The 20,580-nt window shown below is 41.1% G+C and overlaps 1 protein-coding gene across 3 annotated transcripts in view; it reads left to right on the top strand.

Moving 5' to 3' along the window:
* L3MBTL4 (L3MBTL histone methyl-lysine binding protein 4) overlaps positions 1-20,580 on the top strand; it is a gene marked incomplete at both ends in the record, with an annotated part of 359,304 nt that overhangs the window by 57,638 nt on the left and 281,086 nt on the right. For all 3 annotated transcript variants that reach the window (XM_080822147.1, XM_080822146.1, XM_080822148.1), the window contains one exon: positions 3,165-3,256. In XM_080822147.1, the coding sequence (XP_080678273.1) occupies positions 3,165-3,256 (92 nt within the window). The remainder of the gene's footprint in view (positions 1-3,164; positions 3,257-20,580) is intronic.

Below are 20,580 nucleotides of genomic sequence, written 5' to 3'. Positions count from 1 at the left end.
CATGAGTCCTCCTAGAGTCAGTGATGACTCCAGGCCTGTGTGTGGACCCAGGAGCAGAGGAAAGTGGTATTTCCTTGTCTCACTGGCTGGTACCATGTTGGTGACTAGTCCTTTACAGAAATACTGAATTCATGGAAAGTTATTATTTTTGATATCATGTTTTCTTTTTCTGACAAAACTTCAAAGGGTTATTACAGACTTATGTGATCATAAGAGATGATCATAGATATGATTTACTTCTGGTGAAATGATGATATATAACAATGGGAAATATGATTAAATTGAGAAATTATACACAATCTTTTTAAGAACACAGATGTTGTAGAAAATGAGGTATCTATATTTGCTTTAGAGATAACACCGCCATAATGTTTTTTTGTAAAGCATATAATTGTAATGTAGTAAAATGCTTCTGTGAAAATAGGGATGTTGAATAATCTTACTAGCGAATCTTCAGGGTTTGTCAAATTGTTTTCTCTATTTAAAAAAATAAAATATCTCATATTGTGGTACAAATGGCAGTAAATATGTAAGTGCTGTAATGGTTGAACAGACTGTAAGCTTCTTGATGGATATCACACTATGATGTCTCATTATTTTCAAACAAAGCAAGAAAAGCCATTGATGACAATTCTGTTAGCTTTATTTGATGATTAAAGTGTTTTTCAATATACTTAGTAAGTGTATTTCTTAGCAAGAATATGCTAGTATGTTGTGATTGATAAATAGTAAATATTAATGTATATACTGTTTCTAAACTCTAAATTGATATGATTTCTCTTTATAATCTGAGCTTAAGTTACTCCCTTTTGGTCAATTATATATACATGTATATCAAAGGATAAATAGTATATATCATTCGCTTATTTTTCATCTACTGGATCAGGGACTGGGTTATATTTCTATTTCAATGGGCAGCACACTTCTTGTTACATTAAATCTCATCAAATATTTTTTAAATGATTAGAAGTCTACGTGAATTCTTCCTGTACAATTTGTGGATTTTTATGTTTGTCAGTGCATCAGGTTGCTTTATTGTCTTGAGAGGTTTCAAACGTTTGACTTAGAGGTGCATCTTACTGCCTGTCACTACCATTGCTTATGCAGGTCTGACCTTTTACCATCTGTCCCTTCTTCAGGAACATTCTACAGCTTGATAAATGTTAAAACTCACATAGTGCTTTTTGGCCATTCTTCTCCAGGGTGTGTGCATATGAGAGTGTGTGTGTGTGTGTGTGTGTGTATGTGTACATGTATGGTACTAATACTTGTAGAGAATCTTAAAATAGTAGAAAGTAACAAAGAATATTTACATTAATCCTGCTACCCACATAGAGCCACTATTCATATTTTGCTGTTCCTCTTCAGTTGCTTTTCTATGCATGTGTGTTGTATGTGTGGACAAGTGCCTTGCACAAAGAAGGTGCTTTATAAATGTGTTGAATAAACAAATATCTCAATATATGTAAAAAATTATGTTTTAAAACAGGATAATATAATCTGTTTTATTATCTTTATGTTGATTTTACTTAACCTAGAAAATTTCCAAGATATTTTGTTACTTAAAAAATAGTTTTCAGGGGTGCCTGGGTGGCTCAGTGGGTTAAAGCCTCTGCTTTCGGCTCAGGTCATGATCCCAGGGTCCTGGAATTGAGCCCCGCATCCGGTTCTCTGCTCAGCAGGGAGCCTGCTTCCTCCTCTCTCTCTCTGCCTGCCTCTCTGCCTGCTTGTAATCTCTGTCTGTCAAATAAATAAATAAAATCTTAAAAAGAAATAGTTTTCAGTAACTTCAAAATCATATGTATATATGTGCCTATGTATATATGTACATGTATTATAGTCTTTTTGACCTTTTTCTCATATTACTATTATTTTGTGTTTTTGTTGTAATAATGTTTTGATGTATATTTTTAATATCAACTTTTATCATGACTACTTAGCATGTTAATTCTAGAGGGGAAATTACTGGGATATCAAAGTAGAAACTTAAAACAGTTATCAGTCGTTTTCAGATTTTTATTATTTAAAAATGATATTTTTATTAAATTACAAAGGATAGCTATTGATTCAGAAAATTTGGAAAGCAGAAAGATAAAGTGCAGAGAAAATTGGGAAGAAGCCATAATCCTGGCAGCTAAAGATGACTTCACTTAAGATTTTGATTTATGTAATTTTAGTCTTTCATATTTCGGTTACATATTTTACCAAAAAGGATCATTTTGTTTTCTAAACTGTTGTCTTTTACCTCACTGGTAGTGTATCATTTACATAGTCTTTCTCTGCCATTAATCTTCTATAATGTAATTTTACAGCTTATTATTAAAGCGACACATCTGTATAATGTATTTAAATTAACCCTCTTTGTAGACCAGTAGTTTGTTTCCAATGTTTCATTATTATGAGGAGTTCTAGGATAGAAACCCTTGTGCGCATTCACTGTAATCGCATTAAGACAAATTCCTGGGAACAGAATAGCTGGTTCAAAATTATATATGAATAATTTTTAAGGCTTTTGACATATGTTTCCACATTGCCTTCCAACAAGGTGTACCACTTGATGTTCATCCCAAAAAGAAGTATGAAAACAAAAGGAGATTATACGGATATTTGCAGGTCATTCACCTTAAAATGAACCAAGTTATGTTTTAGAAAACCAGCACCTGTTTACTCTTCTTTGAGAGGAGTAAGAAACTACCCATTTTTAAAAGATTTTATTTATTTATTTGACAAAGACACAATGAGAAAGGGAACACAAGCAGGGGAGCAGCAGAAGGAGAGGGAGAAGTAGGCTTCCCGCCAAGCAGGGATACCGATGTGGGGCTCCATCCCAGGACCCTGGGATCATGACCTGAGCCGAAGGCAGACGCTTAACGACTGAGCCACCCAGGTGCCCCAAAACTACCCATTTTAAGTGTGTATCAGTGGTCTTCTTGCGGAAGGGGATATATTCATAGACTTGTTCTAAAACAGGAGAAGCTGCATATAAACTGGTAGATGATTTTACTAAATGCTCATGGAAAGTGAGAGAGAAAGTTTTTATTAGTTGCTGGTTCTCCTGATTACCTATTTGATGAATCAGCCTGCTTGTTGTGTTTATCTTCAGTTAGATACTATTTTTCTGTCTCTAACTGCTTCAAGAAAAGTCACTGTGTTTTCTTTTCCAGTCCCTTCAATGGCTGCACAGGAAGCATGGTCGTGGGACCAGTACTTGACAGAACAGAAGGCTATAGCTGCACCCGTTGAACTGTTTTCCAAGGTGAATCATTAACAGTCTTATGTTTTGGCAAGGAATGGGCACTTAAGAGAAATAATCAAAAGGAAATCATTTGCCTACACAGAACACTCAACTGATTTCACTTGTAGGTTTCACTGGAAAGTAACATAACAAAGGTAATGGAAGCTTTAGTGATTCAGAATGTCCTCCCGAAACCCAGTGCTACTCCCTTCCAGCTCTGTGACCTTGGGGAAGTCATTCAGTCTCTCTCTGCTTCAGTTTCCTCGTCTGTAATGTAAGGAAATTACCATACCTACCTCCTGGGGTTGTTGGAGGATGAAATCAGTTGTTACACCTAAATGGCATTGAATGCAATGGGCACATAATCTTTCTTTGTATTAGCAGATATTACTTGCACAGGACCACCCAAGGATCAGGTTTGAGGAGTCTGTTTTGATGTGTTGCATGGAAGTGGTCGGTCAAGCAACATGTTGGAGGAGATAGTGAAACCCCATGTTCTGCCTGATTCTAACAATGTCCAGAGTAGCCTGTGTGGGCTTGCTTGACCAAGTGACTGTTGGCACGGGGGTGGGGAGAGGTTTGACTTGAGGGGAATCATCTTTACCCAAGGTACCAAATCTCCTGCTACCCTTTCTATTCTTCTTGGTCTGTGTTTTCAACATTTCAGGGGAATTTATATAAAAAAAATCACATCAGATTTCATCATTATATTGCATTTTAAGCAGTGGCAAGAAAGTAAAGCTTTTTATTTGCTTTACTTTTCATGACATTTTGTTGAGTTACATCTAGTACTTTTTATTATGCAAAAGGGCGAGCGATATTTTAAAAGATTTAATTATTTATTTTAGAGCGAGAGAAAGAGTGCAGCTGGGAGGAGCAGAAGGAGAGGGAGAGAGAATCTCAAGCAGACTACCCACTGAGTGCAGAATCTGACACTTGGCTTGATCTCATGACCTTGATATCAGGACCCTGAGATCAGGACCTGAGTTGAAACCAAGAATCAGGCGCTCAACCTACTGAGCCACACAGGTGCCCTAAAAGGGTTAACAATTTTAATCCTGGCCATGGCAATAGAATGGGGGAAGAAGTAATGATAATAGGGAAAGAAAGAGAAACCAAACGCTGGCAGCTTCCATTTAAGAAATACTAATTATTCCGGGGGCGCCTGGGTGGCTCAGTGGGTTAAAGCCTCTGCCTTCGGCTCAGGTCATGATCCCAGGGTCCTGGGATTGAGCCCCGCATCGGGCTCTCTGCTCGGCAGGGAGCCTGCTTCTCCCTCTCTCTCTGCCTGCCTCTCTGCCTACTTGTGATCTCTGTCTGTCAAATAAATGAATGAAATCTTAAAAAAAAAAAAAAAGAAATACTAATTATTCTGTACTCAACCCAGTCTTCACATCAAATGCCTTTCCGGAGCTTTGGAAAACCCATGTGTACGGGTATTCCTGAAACCTGCTAAATTAGAACCTCAGCGACTGGGGCCTGGCGCCCTGGAGCTTGAGAACCTCCTTGGGCTTCTGCGTGCAGGATGGAGGTCCGAGGTGGTAGTAGCTTGTAGGAACTGTGCAGTGCCTGCTGACTCCTGATGAGATTGTCACTTGATGAGAATTAGGGTTCAAGGTCCTTAGGGAGGGGGTCTCTTCTCTTTCATGTTTCCTCACAGTCTCTGTTCTTAGTGTACTTATTATCAATGTTGAATGACTTCTGGGTAAACACTTTTCATTTCTGAGCTTGGAAGATCCTTAAAGTAAGTTGGCTCTGACTGGAGCAATCCAGGGCAACCTGTAGTTACACTTTCTCTCCATCCTTGGGCCCATCTTGTCCCCGTGCTGTGTGGTCACTGCATGACAGAGGGTGGAGTGGGCTGGCCCCAAACCCAGCTAAGGCCTGCCAGAAGCTGTGAGCCCCAAGGGCACATGTAGTCCCCCCGGGTCCATGGTGCGAGGTTCAACCACAGGACATTGACCAGGTTTGTGACCCAATGGCTGGGCATGAATGGGTGCTGTAGGGTCTCAAGGCAACCAAGGACCACAAAAATGTAAGACCAGTCAGTGATTGAAGTCAGGACTTCCGTGTAGCAGTATTGGCCATGAATGATCCAGGGTCTTAGGAATCAGACCCCCGTGGGTCCCCTGGCTGGGGTCCTCTCTTCCTTCCACTGAGAATTGAGCCACTTTTTAGTGTGTTTGGCTGAAATGGGCCTTTGTTTCCAGAGCAAGGCAGGTTTGGGCTGATGACAGAGAGCCATTAGATTCTGGCCAGTGCCTGCATTCTTCGCTCAGCTCAGCTAGTGAATGGATTAACACTATTTCTTGGTTTCTCCTTCAGGACACTTCAAGGTCCAACAGCTAGTGCAAGAACACCTACAGAACAGAAAATTTCTCCCCCAGATTTTCCCTTGTGACCAAGTAATAAATAAAAAAACCACCAAGGGGCAAATGTGAGATTTCTGTTCCTGAAATAAATCCCTACATTGGGAATTGTTTAATAGTAGGTTATGGGTCATAGAACTTTCTCCCTTGACTTTCTAGAGATCTGAGAAGAGAGGTACTGGCGAGTGCTAAGTGAGGGGAAACACGGCATTGTGAAGGCAGGGGTGGGTTCCCTCTAGAGGGTATAAGTGAATCTGTGACTCTGCCCACAGAGGAGAGATGAGCAATGAGCAGGGAATGCAGTCTTTGAGGAGTCCTTGGCTCATCATGTGACTTTAAAATACGACTTTCTCAACCTTGTGGACTCTAATTTTGGTCAACTCTGAAACTGACCATAGAGTATGAGCCCATGAGAAAGTGGACATGTCTGACCTGTAGGCATGGCTTTGTCTTCACTCAGAATTTAACAGTCAAGCTACTCACGTTTTGAGGCTCTATCTCTACAAAGCTCCATGTAAGATGTAGACTGAGACACTAAGGGGTTTATGATATGGTTGTTTAAAATCTTGTCGTCTATTGGGATATAAGATATGCCTGAAAACATGACAGTGGTATGAAGTAGAATGTTCCTTGTCAGTCGAATGTGCATGTAATGAGCTGGGTGTCCCGAGGAGAGGTGGCATCTCCTCCAGGCCTTATAGAGGAGGAAGAAGCTTACCAGTTACTAGGTCTGATTTGTCCTGATGACTGAAGATGCTGTGTTCAAATAACAGTTTTATTCTGACTGGACATTTATATTCTGAGATGAAGTGACATGGTTTATAATTGAAAATAGCTTTCAGTAGAATAAGAAAGGCAAATGGGTCAGGCCAGTCTTCTGAGAAAGATGATCAGATTGAACTCAGTTTTGGAGCAACATTGTGCTCTTGACTCTTCCTGTCCATTTTATTATTTTTTTTCTTCCTGTCCATTTAAAATGTGTAAATATTGTAATAATGGTGTTCAGGTCAGCCTGCCGAGATGGAACTTTTCAGGACACCGAAATGTTGAAAATAAAATGAAACTGTTTGCATGTCCTGATTGGAAAACTATTAAAAATATATGAACTATTGCTTTACTTTTAATATGTCATTTCCATCCTAACATTCAAGTTTTAGACGGTGTACCAGTGACACACACACACACACACACGATCAGTTCCATCATGCAAATCAGACATGTATTCTACGAAGAAAATGTATGTGTGTATTTTAAGAGTATGCTTATTTTATTTGCACACAAGATTTTTGCATATATATAGGCCTATTTTGAATTTCTTTTTGTACAAGACAAAGTAAAGTGTTTTATAATTTATGGTTTATTTTACCATCTGGGGTAGTGAGTGTACAAGGATATAAACACCTTCTGTTGACAGAAAATGTAAAAACATTTTCTCTTCATTACTGGTGAAATGTGCCTATCGTCGTGACTTGATTCAAACTTCAAAATATTTTTTCCTTTGGTTTTGAAGTTGGTTCTAAAACTTTCTCTCATCTCTCCTTGCCAGTCATCTGACCGTCCACTGCATCTCCCTGAAGCATTCTTCCCACCCTGTTGCCCATCAGAAGCTCAAATATGCCAGCCTGGAATCCCAGTCCCCACAGTTTGGCCTCATCTGCAGAGGCACATGAACAGCTTCTGTGCCGGTCAGCCTGTTGCTGCCCTGCTTAACTGTTCAGAGTCTTTATCCACGTGGGAGGCCTCCGTGTCTCTTCTTGTTCTCTGAACTTCCTAGGTCCCTGTTCCTCCAGGACCCTTCCCCTTCATGAAGCTGTCCCAGCCTCTGCACTCTGACCTGTGGGCTTGGCAGCCTCTGTCTGCCTGGCTCTGGCTGGTGGGAGTGAGGTTTGGGAGCAGTGTAGGACCAGCATGAAGGCAGATGCTGTCCCTCTTGTTGTCTGGCCATGAGCCAAAGAGACCCCCACCTGCACCTGTCCCTGCGTTCTAGGGGCAAGTCTGACCGGGGGAGCATAACCCTCCCTTGCCCCAAACCGCCCTTGTCCCACAAACCACACATCCTGGTTGTCCTTAGTCACTTCCCTGAAAGCTCTGCTTTTTATGCCCAGCAGATGTTCCTGTCTCCCCAGCCAATGTTCGATGGCCGAGCAGATAGGCTAAATGTATGCTTGGGCTCCTGCAGGCCAGGGATACTTGAATATTTTTAAAATGATTGGTATTTCAGAACAAGATGAAAGTCATCATGGAAAAGCTAAAACTCCTGGACTTCTCTGTGTGTCTTTTATAGTGTATATAGTTATAGTTTGAATTTTATATAGCAAGGGGGTTGTTTTTCTTTTTCTCTCTCTCTCCTCTCCCTCTCTCTCTCTCTCTCTTTTTTTTTTCTTTTGTATTTGTAACAAATTACCATGAACTTAGAGGCTTAGTATAACACAAATTTATTATCTTCAATTTCAGGAAGCCGGGAAGTCTAAAATGGGTTAGCTGAGTTATGTTCCTTCTGCAGCCTGTAGGGGAGAATCTCTTTCCTTGCCTTTTCTAGCTTCTAAAGGCTTCCTACATTTCTTAGCCTGTGGGACCATATCACTCCAACTTGTTTCCATGGTCACATCTCCTTCTCTGGTCCTTTGCCTCCCTCCTACAAGGACACATGTGATGACATTGGGCCCACCTGGATAACCTCTCCATCTCGAGATGGTCCACTTAATCACATCTGGAAAATCCCTTTCACCACATAACATACCATATTCACAGGTTCAGGGATTCGGACATGACTCTCTTTGGAAGCCACTGACCACAGGTGCCATCTCCTTTCCATTACTGCGCTGATCTGTGCCTGCCCCTGGCCTGAGTGGCTTCTCATGGCTGGCTCCCTGCCGTCATTCTCCTGTGACCTCTGCAGCACCCTCTGTGGTAAAACAAATTATGTATTGGGGCACCTGGGTGGCTCAGTTGGTTAAGCACCTGACTCTTGATTTTGGCTCAGGTCATTATCTCAGGGCTGTGAGATGGAGTCCCATGTCAGGCTCTATGCTTGGCGCAGAGTCTGTTTGAGATTCTCGCTCTCTCTCTTAACTCCTACCGCCACCCGTTCTCTCTCTCTTTCTCTCTCTCTCTCTCTCACACACACACACAAATAAACACATAACGAAATCTCAAAAAACCCTCAAGGGATGCACCATCCTTCATAGCCCCCCTTTCTCCAGGCGGCATGCATAGCTGCTTTGCTGGAACCTCCATGTCCCAAGAGTACACTGTTGTCTCCCCCACACACACTTCTCCACCCCTCAGGGTCAGGTCTCCACCACAAGCCTCCTCCTGCCTGCTCCTCAGTATTTTGTCACTCTGCACCTGGCCCTCTCTCCCGTGAGGTTTATGTTGTCTCCTCCCTATGGTTTCCACTCTTGTTACTTCATTGGACTGTGCCCATGTATGCCTATGTGCACGTGTGCCCCCACGTGCTGCCTCCCCAAGCTTCCCCTCTGCTCTTGCCTGGGTCTCCTGCTCATCCTGGGACACCCTTTGTCCACATGAGCCACCTGGTACCTCACGTGCCAGACCCCCTTTCCCGGGGCTGTCCACTTGCTTCCCGCCACACTTACATCAATCAGAACTGGATCTCTTCTGCAGTGTGGAACTTTAAGTCCCACGTCTGATCCCATCCACTGTCTTTGCAGTCCCTCTTGCTCCCTTATTCTCATAGTACCAGTTTTTCCTTTAATTAAGACTTGTGGTTGTTGAATTTGTCCTTTGCTTTCCTTCTGGCTTCACATCTTCCCCTGGCCAGGCTAGGTCCCCTGGTTCCATCATTTCAGCCATTTTCTTGCCAGGATCTTTAACTGCCTTGTCCCCCGTCCTCCTCTCCCCATAGATGCCTGCCAAAATCCCAGCTCTGGATGGATCACATGTGCTTTCTAACTTCTGTGCCTAACTAAGCTGCCAAGCCCTGCTACAGAAGAAGCACAAACATCAAAGCTTTGCAGCTTGATGGCACTGTAGACTAACAGTCTCTGCTAAGAGGGCAGTGCCTGGCTTTCCTTCTTGCTGTCAGTCTGAGCACTCCCTACTCCCTGGGAAGGCACTTCTCTCAGGCCTCTGCCCTCACTCCCAGCAGAAGGCATCACTCCTTGGATGGACTTGGTGCAACCTCCCTCCATTCCTTGCCACAGACCTTCACTCATACCAACTCAGACCTCTTTCCCAGGCTGAACTGGGAGAATTACCTCTTTCCTTCCCCTTTTCCTTTTACCTACACCCTGGAGCCTTCCCATTTCTGCTTTTCTAGAGAGAATTGATCAATGACCCATCAATCATCTCATGTCCTGCTTGTAAGTTACCTTTGCTTCTCTTCCAAGCGATTGTGTCTGGAATGTGAACACGCCTCTCTGTCCCATCTTTAAGAAAGCATACTGGCTCTTGGTCCTGCTCTCCCCTTAACAACTCATCTCCTTAGTCTGCTCTAGCTTCTTGAAATGTTGGCCTGCATTTTCTCTTTTCTTCATTTTCTAACCTTTTCCTCCTCCAGCTCTGCATTCTGGCCTTTATTCCCACCATGACCTGAAACTGTGCCCACAGAAGTGCCCCCCTGCCACTCCCTGCCCTGATTTCAAAGCCACACATGTCAGGCCTTGGCTTATACTCCCTCTGCTCCAGGATGCTGTCCTCTGTTAGCTGCTCCTTTTGCTTGGTCCTGGCTACTCCTTGCCAGGCACTTCCAAAAATCCTCTTCTCCTGGGTTTCGTTCTTGGGCCCCACTCTGCATGGCCCATGGGGCATCTCATCTACCCCTTTAACTTGAGTTCCACCTAGACCCAGTGCAGTTTGTAACATCCTAGACCTTTCTCTTGGTCTTCCTACCTCTTCATTCTGTGTGATTGCACATAGTGTGTTTTGTCTCTGGGTAGAGCTGTAATCTCTGTGAAAACTGACTCGGTTTCTTTCCTTTTTTAAGTTCCTCTCTGCTTTGTGATTTTCTGAGAGAGGTGCACCTTGGAGCATCTTGTTATTGGCTGGGTGCTGGTACATGTGCTGCCCTATTAAGCCCTTTCAACTTCTTTCCCTTCACTTTATAGAAAAAGAACCTGTGATGCATTTCTCTGATTCTTAGTTTTTAACTGAAAGTGGCAGATTATATCACTTGCTTAGAGACTGTTGAAGAATTACGTAAAATATATATACAGTGTTTAGCCCAATACAGTATCTGACATGTAGTTCGCTTTATTAGATGCAAGAATTCTTAAGATGACATGTGTCAGATTCTAGTCCTTTACTGTCCCTGGAACCTGCCCTCCTTGACAGCGTTCATTCAGAGCCCTAGCCAGGACCCCATCTCCCAGGACTGCGTCCTCGTCGGGACTGGCCTCCCTTTGACCACAGCAGTACTCTTGGCTGCTCCCTGAGATGCATGGCCTCCCAACTGAGGTGCTCGAGCTCAGTCTCCTGATCTCCTATGCATCAGAGCAAGTGTCCAGTCTGAAAACTATGCATCACTGGAGCTTTGTCTGAAACAGTAGTGTCGGCAAGTCCTGCCGTTCCACACCTTCCACACTCGCTGTGATGCCCTTCCACAGCTTCCACGCTCGCTGCTCCTGCCTTTGTGAGGGGAACAGAAATGTCTCCTTGGTTGCTCTCCTTTGTCTCCTAAAACAAGGCAAAACCGTGTTGATTTTGGTATTTCTGCTTTTCCTCCCCCTGCTTTTCTTCAGCGGCATCTTTATCTTGGACACTCCTTAACGTGTTCTTGTATTGTACTGTCCCTCCACCTCTCTTAAAATTTGTAGTAATCTCCTATGATTTGGGAAAGAAATACTTTGTGTCCAGATAAGGAAATTTTAGCCATCTGTAGGATGATGTGGTGGTGGTGGGGGAGGTTCTTTTGGGAAGGGTTGAGAGTAGTTGGGGAACAAAGACATCTTCCTAATTTAACCCCCTAATTGCCCTAGATATGACAGCTTTATTTGAACACACTCCTGTTCTCGCTCAGCCTTCCTTAGTAAAGTCCAAGTGAAAGGAATTTTAACTTTAAATTTAACTTCTGTACCCAGACCTGAATTATATTTTTAAAAATCTATTTTTTAAAATATGCCAGTACATTAAATAGAATCTGAAAGACCCGTGTCTGTGTTTTGTTTTTGATGAAGTCTGGAATTGTGTTTAGCGTTGCAGGTGCAGAAAGATGCTGCCATGAAAATTCATATTTGTTATAACCCCCTGTAGAATGATTTCAGACAAGTAGGACCTTTCCAACCCAAACAATTCAGTCAGATGTCAGGCTTTTTGTGCTTTGAACATGCTTCCAAATTACTTGATAATCACTGAGAACACTATCATAGTTCTCATGTAGATCCTTCTTAGATAATACTTCAAATATTAATCATTAGCCACATGATGACCATGCATGGCTTTTTTAGTAGTTAAAGTGAAAATGAAATATCTCATTATATTATGAATTCTGATATGGTTAGAATCAGATTATAGCCTGGATCTATATCCTCTTTTTATTTACTTAAAGTGTGTGCTTGTTTGATTTTTTATTTGTTTTTGCCTTCTATATGTATTTTGCTGCCCCCCAGTTTTAAGATAACCTCATTGATATTTAAGAGTTCTCCCGGGAAAGAGCACATTTTGTAAAAAAAAAAAAATACTGTGTGTATTATATTCACATGTTTGATTGGGGCTTAAATCCCAAGGCATATTGGGCAGAGAAAGACGTGCGTTTTAAAACTGGACTGTAGCCTTGGTACGTGAAGTCATTTAAGCTGATTAATGGCTGGGGCTCTGAAGAACAGAGGGAATTCTCATTCATGTTCATTTCTCATGTTCTCTAAAGCTGTAAGTTCTGGGGCAAAACTGAAGATACATCCTGATCTTGCAGTTCAGATATTTTTCCTATTCTTAGAATCCACTTCTCTGTAATAGTGAGATTCAAAGTACCAGAGGCCTGGGAGATAGTTGAGCAGATCTGAAGCAGTGAGACCAGACAATCCAATCAGGGCTGCTTTCTCCTGCTTGGAGGGGGCTTGGAGCCCCTGTGAAGGCTGCTTATCTGCAGTTCCAGCTGGAAGCCGAATGTCATGTTCCAAGTTGTTCAGAGGAAGAGAAATTAAAAGAAGAAAATAGTGGTATTCAGAATCAAGAGTAAACAGTTTCCACAGTTCTTCTCTTACAGTTGAAGCAGATTTTTATTAGAAATATCTTTGTCGGGGCGCCTGGGTGGCTCAGTGGGTTAAAGCCTCTGCCTTCGGGTCAGGTCATGATCCCAGGGTCCTGGGATCTAGCCCCGCATCGGGCTCTCTGCTCAGCAGGGAGCCTGCTTCCTTTCCTCTCTCTCTGCCTGCCTCTATGCCTACTTGTGATCTCTGTCTGTCAAATAAATAAATAAATAAATCTTAAAAAAAAAAAAAAAAAGAAATATCTTTGTCTTTTTACCCTAGGCAGGTTTAGTCCCTTAGGGAAAAAAAAATATGTGGGCTTATTGCTTTAGACACTATTCTCAGAGATTTGTGGAGTCTACTCATGTTGGCCAGTGAATTATCAGACAACTTCAGAAGTTATTTTCAAAAGTTCTCTCTAGGCAGACCTTTATTTTATACTGTGTGGGTTCTTTCTCTTTGTTCATAAAGATCTTTGTTGGTGTAAAGCTGCCTAGATCTAACAGTATTCCGCCCACTCCGCTGTGAGCTTTCCTTTTGTTTCTGAGACTGTAATTCAGTCAGTGGGTAGGTCAGGGTGCCTGGACACACACACAGTATCAGTGGGCAGGCCAGGGTGTCTGGATACACACACACACACACACACACACACACACATATCTCCACCACACACATACGCGCGCACACACACACACACACACACACCCCCCTCAGCCAAACTTCCTACTACCAATAAGGTCAGTAGTTCTGGTGAAATGAGAATGTTTGCATCTGAGATTATAGTAGAATAGATTCACAAAAAAGCAGGAGGAATTGCATCCACTAGCTTCTAGAGAATACTTGTGTTGTGCCATGAGTTCTTTGTTCTCTTTTTGTAGAGTGCTGCTTGGTATAATCTTGGCAACAGTTTGGGATACAGAATTAACCTATGAAAAATGTTCAAAATAACAAGGAAGTAGTCTCTAAAATGAGAGTTTAAAAATACACAACCAGCCATCCTTCACTGCCGCCTTAACTGAAGCCTTGCAGCAAGTTATGTTTAATTATGTAGGTGACGATTTTTCCCCATTAGCCTAACAAATAGATGGCAAAAATAGGCATCAGTTTGAAAAAGCAGGATTTGAAGCATGTCTTGTTGCCTGGCCTGTATATCCATGAGGACCAGCTGCAGGAACTGCTTGGGCCTGCTTATCGAAGACTCCTGAATATGTTGTGTAGTCAGGGGATTGCTTAGTGACAGATTCCCTTAAAGGACAGCCATGTGGCTCTTAATCTTTTTTTAGATATTAGACCCTTTTGAATATCTAATGAAAGCTATTGGTAATCTCCTTAGAGAAGTGGTTATATCCATTCGCACACAAAATTTTAAAATTTAGGAGGTTTCTAGGATCTCAGAAGACATCATAGATGCCACTTCTACTCTACCATCGAAACCAAGGACCCTATACATGAGTGCGTGTGTATATGTATTTATCTGTACCTATATATCTATAGATACAGGTGTATTCAAGGTCTCCATTTTCTTTGTGATTGAAACAACAGAAAGCCAGGAGGGATTCTGGGAGGTTCCATTGTTAGATCAGGTAAAAATCATAAAGGTCCCAGAAGAGAAAGCAAGGAAAGAGTTTCATAACCTTTCATACCCTGTCAGTATTTGCAGTGAATAGACATTTAAGATGAAAGATTCATTGCAAGATATTTGGAATTGAAAAGTATGTAAAAAATGTCATTGTTCATGAGCTATATATAGAGTCCTTGAACATATCAGTCAGTATTGATAACATTATAAAAGTAAAAATTAACACATTATAGAAAAATCTGGGTATTTCTTCCAAGCCTGAAACCTGGGTGTCAGTTTAAAATTCCCTGCCCTGGGGGCACCTAGGTGGCTCAGTTGTTAGGCATCTGCCTTCGGCTCAGGTCATGATCCCAGGGTCCTGGGATGGAGCCCCACATGGCATTGGGCTCCCTGCTCAGTGGGAAGCCTGCTTCTCCCTCTCCCACTCCCCCTGCTTGTGTTCTCTTTCTCACTGTGTCTTTCTCTGTCAAATAAATAAATAAATAATCTTAAAAAAAAAAATTCCCTGCCTTCTTCATCCTCTGCATCCAGCCAGTCCTCAGGTACTCCCTGTCTTGCCTCCTCCGTAGGTACTAAATATGCCCTTCCCACCTGTTCCCAGCTCTGGCTCCACATTGGTCACAGTCCTCTTCATCACTTGTCCAGGCCCCTGCCATGTTCTGGAATGGAATGTAACTTTGCAGTGAAGCATGCAGACCAGGGTTTGAATTCTCATTCCAGCTTTTTTACTGACTGATTATGCAAGTAGGGTATGTGTGAGTATCTCATGCCTCAGATGCAACATGGGGATTGTAGGGTTCCAATACAGGGGATTTTAAGGCTTTAGTGAGCTGAGTTAGATACTATAGATGGCACATGGCAAATTCTCAATTATCAGTAGATATTAAAAACCTCCTTAACCATCTTCCTTATTTCTAGTCTTATTTTTTTTTAAATATTTTATTTATTTATTTGTCAGAGAGAGAGAGGGAGAGAGAGTGAGCGAGCACAGGCAGAGGCAGAGGGAGAAGCAGGCTCCTTGCCAAGCAAGGATCCCGATGTGGGACTCAATCCCAGGATGCTGGGATCATGACCTGAGCCGAAGGCAGCTGCTTAACCAACTGAGCCACCCAGGCGTCCCTAGTCTTGTTATTTTTTAAATTAATTCTCTACACTGCCACTAATAAGATCTTTATAGAAGGAAGAGTGTTTTTTTCTGCCCTCTGCTTAAAAGCTCTTGCTAGCATTTCATCAACCAAGAATAAACTGAAAGGTCCTTGATAAGACCTTACATAAGGCTTTTTGTGACCTTTGTCCTGTCTTCTTGCCTAGCATCGTCATCACTTAATTGTGTGTGCTGATTTTTAAATTACAATGCCATTTAAAAAGTCTATCAAGACAGAAGAGTATGAAAGTTTTAAAAGGCTTTCCCTCTGTTGGTACCCCTCTCTAGGTGAACCACTCAGAATAATTTGACATGTATACTTCCATGTCTGTATGTATGTAGTTACGTGGATAGGTGAATGATGGTTGTCTATATAGTTGTGTTTTACTCATCTGGTGATTGCTTCATATTTATGAGTACGTTACAGCTGTCGTGACACCTTTCCAGATTGAGGCCTGTATCTTGCTTTTTTTTTTTTTTAATATTTTATTTTTAAGTCCTCTCTATACCCTTTAACTTAACAACCGGAGATCCAGAGTCACATGCTGCTCCACCTGAGCCAACCGGGGGCCCCTGTCTTGCTTTTGTAATAGCTGCACTGTCTTCCATTGTATTGTGTCTGTTTTCTCTCCATCTGAAATTATTTTTACATACGTTGTTGTGGTAGGCATATAACTGAGTTTTTCTCCCCAAAGGATAGTCATGTGCATGTGTCCTAATGACCTTTATCTTGATACTCCTGACTTAAAATGCCACCTTTACTCTGTATTAAATTCTCATACGACATTGGGCGATCATTTAGTGGTCAGATAGCATAGATTCAGACCATCAACTTTGTTTTTTTTTTTAAACTCATTCTAAGTTTTAATTATGAAGGTTTAAAAATGTTGAAGTCTTTAGTCAGTGAATGGGATGGTGTGGATTTACTATACTGACTACTCGCTCTTACACTAAAGCCAGATACACAATGTGGTCTCAGGCATATTACATAACCGCTTGTGCCCCAGTTTCATTCTCTGCAAAATGTACCTAATGCCTATTTCATAGGACTTTTATGACGATTTAATGAGTTGGTATTTGTAAAGTGCTTAGAACAGGATTTGGCCCAGAGTTAAGTGCTATGTACATGCTTCTTGTATAAAAGCCATCTGTATATGGCCTGATAAAGGATAGCTCAGGCTCTATACACATTCCTTCTTATTCCTTATTCTTCATTTTTGCTTATTGAGATAATTATATATTGTTATTAGAGGTTGTTGGCTATGATAGCAGGTATTTGATGGTTCTTCAGATAGATCTCTATGGTCCTGGATATATTGATTAAACATAAATTCAGAACATTTTGTTTTATCAACTGCTAAGCCAACAAGAATACCACCCTCAAAACCCAGCAGATGGACTCTCTCTGCTTCTCGTAACTTCTCTTTGGTTGTATTTGTTTTAGGAAAATACTTTTTTATGTTCCCTTTGGCAGTGTTTGATTTTTTTTTTAAATACCATCAATAACATGATTTTTTTTTCCCTCACTGAGTAAAGAAAATCATCAAGTGTTGACCAAGAGTTAAATTTTCTCTGGTCAGGCTGTCTACATCCCAGTTTGCCTGCGTAAGACTTCTTGTGATCTCATCTGTCACATTTAAAATTGTGACATTTCAGCCTAGGAGATACACATGGAGACAGTTTGAGATTTTTGGAGATGTTGCTGAGATAAACCAGAGAAGAAGACCACTGGACTCATGGCAGTGATCTTTGGTGTTATAAGGAATCTTACCTCACCATCTGCATATAAAATCTGTATGAACGTCTTTTGCTTTGACAACCATCCCATGAAGGTTCAGAAATCAGCGGCCTGTCGTCTTGGACCGGTCCTCTCCATGGCCTGCTAGAGGTGTGTGCTTCAGCGGCTGTGACTCCCTTGCATGCCTCATTTCTCCCATTTCTCTCGATACTGAATTAAGATCAGGAAAATATTGTTGCCTGCCAACACTTGCCTGTGAATAAAATAGAATGCCTGTGGGCACGCAGATAGAATCTTCCATTTAGAGGATTGATACAGCTCTGTAACACACATCTAACTGCTGTTCGGCTGGTGCTGATGGCCACCAGCCTTCTGCCGTCTCCACAGAGTGGCTCAGAAACAATCAGTACCAGCATAATCTCTCTGGTCCTGTGATGAGGTGCTCAGTGTCAAACAGAGTGAAACGTCCAGAATTTCTCACAGATACCTACCAAGTGTCCAAGAGCTGTTTACAGGGTACATTTGTGACTTTGGAGCAGAGATCTACTGGCACGCACATGTGATGAGTGCCTTATGCATTGTACTTCATAAAGGAATTCTGCCGTTAGCTTGTCTGCTTTGCTCTAGGCGTGGCGTTTTGTTTTGTTTGGGTTGGTTTTCTTTTCTTTCTTTCTTTTTTTTTTTTCCTAGTGCTTGGGCTCATTTTATTTTTTTAGTAATAGTATGCAATTTGTACCTGCTTTTGCTATGTGGTATAGAACTTGGAATAATACTTTTTATCATTACTGACAAACTTCATTATTTTGAAAATGTCTGGGAAAAGAAAATGATGAAATAAAACAGCTTTACTTCTGTGCCCAAGAGTACATGGCACATCCTTGGAAATGCCTTCCATGGCCTTGAGCTGGGTTTTGTTTTGCTTGTTCTGTTTCCACATCTGTCCTCTAATGTGGAACAAACAGTTGGCTGGCTTTCAGAAGATTTGGGTCCTTAGTTATGATCTGGTACCAAACAGGTTGTGTGACCTTGAGAATGTCTCTTCACCTCTCTGGGTTTGAGTTTATTTAACTCTAAAAGTTTTTTTCAGGTCTACAAACCTTATGGTTTTTTATGACTGAATTTAACAGACTATTGTTTGCTTTAGCGTGTGATTCCAGTTCCCCTTTGTCACCATAAAATATAATTTTATAGCACAGCTATCAATTTTGTTCATAAAATACATGATTTTTAGAAAGGAAAAAAATTAAATTTGCTATGAATAAACAATTAAACAGAAAAGAGACTGATGAAAGACACTGCTGTTTCTCACTAGAAGCTGCCTTTCAGATTGTTAAAATGAATGTTTTGTCTTTTATTTGAAACCCTCCAAAGAAGCCGTAACTGTTGTAGCCATGTAGTGTTCCTTGCAGTGCTACCTGAATCTCCCAAATTTTACTTGAGAAACCTTCTGAAAATGCTAACAGGAATAACGTTGATCATCCTAACTCCCAGCTCTGAATTATTGTCAGTGTCTTGAATTTATCATTCATATGTGAAAAGAGAGCACACTCTGTTCCATATAATCCTGGTTCCTTCCTGTCCCCAATTTTCTGTCTTTTGGTTTTGTTAAAACATGAAAAATGTCCTCTCAGTTTTTACAGCTTCTTAACTTTCCTTTTAGAATTATTGATATATTCCCTGTGGTCTTTTCTGTTCCGTTGGTTTCTTATCAGTGTTGTGTGTATGCACATGCATGTGTATGCAGTGTTTTTGAAGTTAACCAAGAAATTTCAAAGCAGTGAACAGGAGGCAGTCACATAAAACCTGTTATATACAGTCTGCTGGGAAACAGAGTAGATGTGAGAAGAAGGCTGGGGAATTAAACACACACATGACATTTATTTTTGCAGAAATAAAATATTTCTGAGAAATCATTCATTCTTGCCATTTCATTTTTGGGTTTTGTCATCCTTTAAGTTTTTCCTTGGAAGCTTCTAAAATGATCTGTGAATGTTCTTAACGACATCTTACAAGCCAATTCATAAAGATTTAAAAACAATTTCATGTTCGTATAAAAAAGGCACACACTCAACTGTAGAAGAAGGTTGAGTAAACTATGGTACTTACACAGAGTGGAGTATGATGCAGCTGTGACAAGGACTGTGGGCAGTTGCTGTGACCTGACATGGAGTGGTTTCCAGGAGGTGTTAAGAAATGAAAAAAGCCACATGCAAAATAGCATATATAGTATGCTACCTTTTGTGTGAGAATGAAGGGGAAATAAGGCAAAACATTTTTTTTATTTTTACAAAAAGAAATCCAGGAAGGATAGACCAGAGAACAGTGAGGTTGGTTACCTCTAAAGAGGTAGAATGGGGAGGATAGGATATGGGAGACAGAGAGACACTTCTTTGAGAACCTTTTTGTACAGCTTGAACTCATGGAAGGGTATTAACATTCTACATATTAAAAAATAAAAACAAATCATCAAGAACTGAAAGCACATTTAAATCAATGAACACAACCGTATTTCAAATAGACACTTTAACTGCACTAGAGAGAGAGAAAAATGCGAGTCCAAGTAGGATATGAACATGGTTTTTAACTGCATACCCCATTCGTGGACAGTGGAGAGGGGAGGGAGAATTGCAAACAAATCCTGAAATCTTTCTGTAGATTTGTTTATTATAGTACTGTGGGTAAAACAGTCCTGAAACTATAGGTAGATGCTATAGGATTTAGTAGAGTAAATGTGCTGACCTGGTTAGAGGAGAAAGACAAAAATGGATGGGAAAAGGCAGAACGAACCCTTTGGGGTGGTCTGGGATTAGACATATCAGTATGAATTTAGGATTTGTAAGATATACATAAGTATGCATATACTTACTTACATCCATGTGTAAATATTTGTGTATGTATATGTATGTGTGTTTTGTATGTAACTGTATAGTGAATTGGGCAACACTGTCATTGTGTATTCAAAATCAACACCACCAGTGAGAGGATGCATGGGCGTCCTGTGGCTCCAGAGGAGATATCCTGAGGACTCCTTGTCACACATGTAGCATACTGGCAGAGAATGCATAACTGAATCTAATCATGGGGAAACGTCAGACACATCCGGAATGATGAGCTTTCTGTTAAAAAAAAAAAAAATGAAGGAGGGGAAAGACTGTTTTCTTTAAAAATGTTGTTGTTGTAAGAGATAAAGAAATAGTGTGGAAAAAGTTCCAGATTAAAGGAGACTAAAGAAACATATCAACTAAATTTGTATCTGACCCTACCTGATTCCCCCTCACGTTGTGGAGGGGGAAAGTGTTATAAAGTGCCTTGTTGGATAAATTGGAAACACTGGAATATGAATTGAAGATTAGTTAAAAGTTTATAA

Source organism: Martes martes (assembly GCF_963455335.1).
Source record: "Martes martes genome assembly, chromosome: 13".
Classification (NCBI taxonomy): Eukaryota; Metazoa; Chordata; class Mammalia; order Carnivora; family Mustelidae; genus Martes; species Martes martes.
The sequence above is the reverse complement of the archived record's forward strand: the minus strand, read 5'-3'. Positions and strand labels throughout refer to the sequence as shown.